Raw genomic sequence first — 6,683 nt, forward strand, 5'->3', positions numbered from 1 at the left:
TGTATCAAAACATCAGTTACAAGTGTTTGCAAAAATAATTACATGGGAAATGTCCAAATTTAAGGAATCCAGCTTCTTTCGCATACACCAGAATGTACATAAAATACATAAAACATAATATGTAAAGTTCATGTGAGATTAAAAAAGACCATGATGGCCATTTCTAGGTTTTGTACAGGTTAGCTGTGACACACAGACTTGATGAAACGTCACCGTTTACACTTGAATATTTAATTTTGTGAGTAGACATAAGCTGCCAATGGCGGTCTGTAAAACAACTGTGCATTTTGGTTAAAAACACTTAACCTCTTCTGTTATGGAAAAATGAATAATTTATTATTCCCTAATCTGTACAGTGTTATGAAAATAACTTAACATGTTTTTCATAAAATAAAGTTTCCTAGGAAAATGCGTCAGGATACTCGCATGTTTAAAATATCTTTGAATTTTACATTACAAAAATATATATTACTTTACAATACACTTGAAAGAACGCATGACCTAGTTTTCACTGATAAAATAAAATGAACCATCTACATATTAGTTGGTTGTGTTTGGCAGGCAGCAGAGCAAAACTGTTTTTTTTGTCCCACACTGTAAATGTGGCTCTGTTTCTACCTCTTCTATATTGCTTAAACCCAATTTGTTCAGGTCTCATTTTTAAAAAATCATTTTAAGCCCCGCACTCTGTTCCTGAGGAGCGTATCAGTCTTGGCACTCAGTCTACAACTGAATTGCATAAAATCCGAAAATACACAAATGTGAACAATGCGATTCCAAGTTTGATTGTAAACATGATGTAGATCTGGTTTCATACTTGCATTGTGTCATCAAAGTCATCATCTTATTTTTGCAGCTTTATAGGATGCTGCAGTCCACAGCAGTTCACTGTTATCACATGTAATGCACAAGCAAAAGTCAAGCAGCCAAATGTTTCATAAAATCAAAGCTTCTCTCTAAACTTGCACACATATGCACACTAGCCTCAGTGTTTAGATCTCCGCCAGAGTTAATGTGTGTTTTGGGGGGAAGGGAGCAGAAAATGCTAGCGTTAGCATTCATACCAAAGTAAATCTACAAATTATTGCATGGGTGGGCTGACGGTGGAAAAACAGCCCACTGTACACCTTTGATCTATATGTGGTAATCTTTAAAACCGCCTAACTTCGCATACCATAAATAAGTTACTTCAGTTCGCCTTTTTTGTATTTATCTCTCTAGCCGAACATTGTAATTAAATTAATGGGAATAATATAGTAAGTTTATGTTACAGGAAAAGGTTAGAATTTGCAAAGATGGTCAGATTCTGTAACATGCAGAATTAGCTAAAATACGTTATATAAATAATCAGTTTGGGGGTGGGAAATGCAGTAAATATCACAACATAAGTCCACATGCCTTTTAAGTTAAAAATAATCTCACCTGGTAGTGAAGCATGATTGAAATGTTATTAAATTATAAACCTCTATAGAAAATGAATATTAGAAATGCTATTCAAAGTCTGTAAACAAAAAAATTTAATGTCTAAAGTTTTAGGCAGTATAACTGGATACTTACATATAACACTGTTTATGCTTTTAAGTTCTTAGGAAAACTAAGGAAAATTGTTGTAATAGTTTAAGCATCACTGTCTACGTTAGTTACAGCTCTGGTTTCACCACCTATAATGAAAATAAAAAAGACATGTTTTTATTATATACTTCCACCAAGTTTGTCTTTTTGGTAAAAAGGGAGAATGAGAATAAAAATAGGAGAACAATCTTTCCTCCATTGTTTTTTTTTTAACAAACACACTAGAGACAATCCTCTTTGGTTGCCTGACACTATGCATTCACTAAAACTGGATGTTACTTGATACATCTTCAACTGTAAACATGTACAGTGTAGTAAATATTTATAGAGAACCAAGAAATTCTCATTTACAGTTGAAGTCAAAAGTAAAATGTTAATTACCAAAATAAGGGGGATCATACAGTAAGAGGGGTGAAAACTTTTGGAATTTGAAGATCAGGGTAAATTTAACAGTTTTCTGGGGAATTTTGTTCAAAAGTTTACACCTCTGGCTTGTAATGCATCATGTTTCCTTCTGAAGCATCAGAGAGCATTTGAACCTTCTGTAACAGTCCCTCAGGTGTCCTCACTGTGAAAAGATGGATCTAAAAATCCACAAAATTGTTGAAAAACCAAAGAACTTGTGGAACCTGAAGGACTTTTCTAAAGAACAGCAGGCAGTTTAACTGTTCAGGACAAACAAGGGACTCATGAACAACTATCACTAAACAAACAAACCAAAAAATCACAGCTGTGGATCATTCAGGTAACAGCACAGTAAGAATCAAGTATATGTAAACTTGTGGACTATTTGTAAGCATCTTATGTGAAATATCTTTTTCAGGTCAGTACTTAAAAAAAAAACAAAAAACATGCATTTCGTATGATCCCTCTTATTTTGGTAAAATAATGAACATTTTGCAGATTCTGTAAACTTCAACTGTGAATGCTGTTGGTTTTCTTGAATGTTCTATCTATCATGTTACCCCACAAAAGTATGAGCAGCACCACAATTTCTATCGATGAAATATAGAATTATGCTGGATTGTCAGATAAAGGACATTAAAATACTGACTGGGTTTGGCGAGCTTAGTGTCTTATGCAGGTTTCTCAAGTGTTGGCATACACCTCTCTATCCTCGACAGTTCACATTCTATATAACTATACATCCGAGCACCAACATCACCCCTTAACTTAATATGAGTGTGTCAGCTTGCCTACATCAACTTATCCTTTGGCTCAACTTTTTGTTCCCACCTTGGCTGGCCACTTTCTTATTGTGTGCTTTATAATCATGAGAAGCACCATTCCTGATGTCAGCTTGTGTAAATTATGGCTCTCTCAAAAACTCCACTCAAGCAGCCATAGCTAACAACTTAGCTAACGTAGCTTAAAAATAACCACCTAACATCCGACAGTCTTGGACTTTATCCATGATTATAACCAGGATTGCAGCACCAGGTAAAGACGGGGCCATTTCAAATGAGCCCTGACAGCATGTAGAGATCTTTTAGAGAGATCATGCTAGGCTTCGGCATAGGATAGGTGATACTGTTCCTCTCTTTTGTTACAGCGCTTGGCCACTATGGCCAGGTAGAGCACCAGGAGTATGAGCCAGTAACAGGCATAGAGGATGGTGCCTGCGATAAGAAGAGCCTTTTCTGTCTCACTAAAGGGCTCTTGCACCTCACAGTAAATGGTATAAACCACACCACCGAGCAGTATGGCTGCCCACACGGTCACAGGCACGGCCCCAATAAGGTTTACCACTATCTTCTTCCTGCCTGATGTTCCCCAACCTGCTTTGTTAATAGTCAACAAGGCAAAGATCTTAGCAGGAAGTAGGCTTGACATGTAGAGTAGTGAATACAGTGACATGAAGATCATGACAAGCCTGCCCCGCAGGAAGCAGGCATAGGTGGCTTTCACCATGCCCACCAGCTGTACTGTTAGCAAGAAGAGCAAGATGTTCCACAGCCGGCCTCGGTAGAACAGATGGATGACTGTAGCCACCAGGAAGAAGGGGAAGAACCCGGTGACCACAGATTCATAGGTCATCCAGAGGCTGTGCTTGTGGAACCAAAGGGCGTTGTAGAGCCACTCTCGAAAGTAAGACTTGCTCCAGCGGGTCTGCTGGTTGAGCCAGCGCAGGTATTGTGTGGGGGTCTCGGTTTGGCATTGCGAGCGAGCCGTGAACTTGGTTTTGTAGCCGAAGCTGAGGACGCGGTTGGTGAGGTGCCGATCGTCCCCGAAGCTGCACTTGCTTCCTAGGAAGGTCTGGTGGTACCAGGGCTCCAGGAACTGCTGGAGAAGGGAGTTGCGGTACATTCCCAGAGGTCCACTGATGCACTGCACACATCCGAAGTAGGACTGGCATGCCCGCTCCACGTTGAAGGCCATCCAGTAACGGACACTGCTCAGGAAGGAGATCCAGGAGTCGTACTTGTTGAGAATCTGAAAGAACTCTCAGTGAGTACTCTATGAAGAGAAAACTTCTGGGAAAACTTCTCAAACAAGTTTCTTACCTGAACATCTCCTCCAACCCCACCCACTTCCGGATCCTCTTCTAGAACCTTCAGCATCTCAATGGTGCATGCTGGATCAAGCACAGTGTCTGAATCGCATACCTGCAAAACACCAAGAGAGATACACAATGATTTAGAAGACTTCTCTGCAACCTTATCTGAGATACAACTGTTTTCCTCGTTTCATGTGAGGCTGATTCTCTGAACAATACAAGGACTGTTGCAGGGAACTAGTGGCACTACAAACACTGGCTCGCAGATGTTTCAAGGTCATCTTTGTTCCTGAAGATATCAGTCATATGTTCAACAATGAAAGGCTGATGACAGCACAGGTGTGTTCAGGACTACTGGTGAAGGTAAGTAATAAGACTCACCTTTGACCTCAGTGCTGCAAGGTTTCGGATTACAGCGTGTCCTAACTCGGTCCTGGAGGGCCACTGTCCTGCAGAGTTTAGCTCTAACCCCAATTAAACACACCTGAACCAGCTAATCAAGGTCTAGGCCAGTGGTTCCCAACCACGTTGCTGGAGGCCCCCCGAACACTGCATGATTTCCATGTCTCCTTAATCAAAAACACCTGATTCAGATCATCAGCTCATTAGTAGAGACTCCAAGACCTGAAATGGGTGTCAGACGAAGAAGAGATGCAAAATGTGCAGTGCTGGGGGGGGCCTCCAGGAACGTGGTTGGGAACCACTGGTCTAGGCATACTAGAAATGTCCAGGCAGGTGTGTCAGGGCAAATTGGAGCTAAACTCTGCAGGACACCGGACCTCCAGAACCGAGTTTGGACACCCCTGGATTACAGTGACATTGAGGAAACTATGCGGTGATGTGTATCATCAGTTTAACTCAGGGGCCTCCAGACTTGGTCCTGCAGAGTTTAGATCTATCTTGCCTCAACACCTGCCTGGAAGTCTCTAGCATGCCTAGTAAGACCTTGATTAGCTGCTTTAGGTGTGTTTAATTAGGGTTGGAGCTAAACTCTGCAGAATACTAGCCTTCCAGGACCAAGTTTGGAGACCCCTGGATTACAGTGGGATTGAGGAAACTATGAGGTGATGCCAGACTATGAAGTGTGACAGTAAATCGTTGGCTCACCAATATTAAAATTCAGTGTTTTTCATAGTATAAGGCTGATGATACACGGGGCAGCTTTTTAAGCAATGTTGCCGTCAACGGGAAACCAGGTGAGACACAGGATGCACGATTTATCTAAAATTCCAGATACAAATTTGTCACCCATTCTCAATGGGAAAGTGGCCAAGCAACATCACTCAAAAAGTTGCCCCATGTATCATCAGCCTAACTCAGCGGTCTCCAAACTCAGTCCTGCAGAGTTTAGATCCCACTTTCCTCAACACACCTGCCTGGAAGTTTCTAGCATGCCTAGTAAGACCTTGAGTAGCTGCTTCAGGTGTGTTTGTTTAGGGTTGGAGCTAAACTCTGTGGGACACTAGACCTTCAGAACCAAGTTTGATGATCCTTGTGAGAGTAACAAGTAAGCATGTCTGGAATGGATGCTCTTCATTCCTATTATTTTACGGGTACTTGTCCTATTATTCTGTGAACATTTAGTCAGGCAGGATTGTTTCCGTTTTATTCATTTTAGGTTGTTAGTGGGGTCTAGACTTACCTGTATGTAATCCACAGTATCTCCCAGTGCTTTGAAGGCTGTATACATGACCTCCCTCTTGCCACCCCACTCTTGCATGATGCAGGAGTAACGGCAGCTCCGCACCACCCTGGCCACCCGTGCAGCTTCCTCGGCATGCAGTGAGCCTTTCCCTTGTCCTCCATCCCCGTCGCTATGGTAATTCCCCTTCCACACCACACAGCCCGTCTGCTCCACTCCCCCCATCACCTCCTGGAAGATGTCCATCATGTAGGCATCCTCATGCCGATTCCCATCCACCACCAGCACTACTTTAAGGCCAGGAAAAGAAATGCGGCGAATGCTCCGAAGACACTTGCGAAGGTAGTCCGGATCCTCCTGATAAGCTGCGATGCAGAGGGCCACGGTGCGTCGCAGGTGCTGGGGTCTGGAGGGGCCGCGCATTTGACGGTGCTCTAGGAAGGCGAAGAGGCTCTGCAGGAGGAGGTGGAGGGATAGAAAGGCACCGTACAAGCCGAAAGACAGGTGGTGCTGCTCGGTGTGGATGAACTGGTAACCTGTCACATAAGCCAGGAGGATAGCAAAAAGCACCACTGCCGCGAATAAGGTGGTGATGAAGATCCGCACCGCAGTGCCAAAGCGAGAGGGCATCTAAAAAGAGGAAAAAAGAGATCACAATTAATGGTAGAAAAAACATAATTTGCTTTTTTTTTTTCTCTCACTCCCACCAGTAGCAATTCCTCTACAGAGGAACAGAGATGTTTAACAGTTTTAAAACATGACAAATCCAAATATCAACAGCAGATATCCTAGTAGATAGAGACAGATATGTAGGGAGATATAATGTATTTTAGTAATAAGAATTTAGTTGTAAATTACAGTGAATCTCATGATGATGTGAATTCGCCCCCAAAATCGAGTGAATAAAAATTAAAATAATAAAAAATAGAAATTATTTTTTTAAATAATTTATTTCTATGACCATCAAGATTT

The 6,683-nt window shown here is 41.8% G+C and overlaps 1 protein-coding gene across 1 annotated transcript; it reads right to left on the reverse strand.

Annotated features, from left to right (window-relative positions):
- Window positions 1-507: 507 nt before the first annotated feature.
- On the reverse strand, window positions 508-6,426 carry has3 (hyaluronan synthase 3). Its single transcript, XM_051135890.1, has 3 exons — window positions 5,712-6,426; window positions 4,077-4,178; window positions 508-4,005 (listed from the first exon to the last, which is right to left on the reverse strand). The coding sequence occupies exons 1-3, from the start codon at window positions 6,339-6,341 to the stop codon at window positions 3,076-3,078; spliced, it is 1,662 nt and encodes a 553-aa protein (XP_050991847.1). The 5' UTR covers window positions 6,342-6,426; the 3' UTR covers window positions 508-3,075.
- Window positions 6,427-6,683: the final 257 nt, after the last annotated feature.

This window comes from Labeo rohita, chromosome 18 (assembly GCF_022985175.1).
Source record: "Labeo rohita strain BAU-BD-2019 chromosome 18, IGBB_LRoh.1.0, whole genome shotgun sequence".
Lineage (NCBI taxonomy): Eukaryota > Metazoa > Chordata > Actinopteri > Cypriniformes > Cyprinidae > Labeo > Labeo rohita.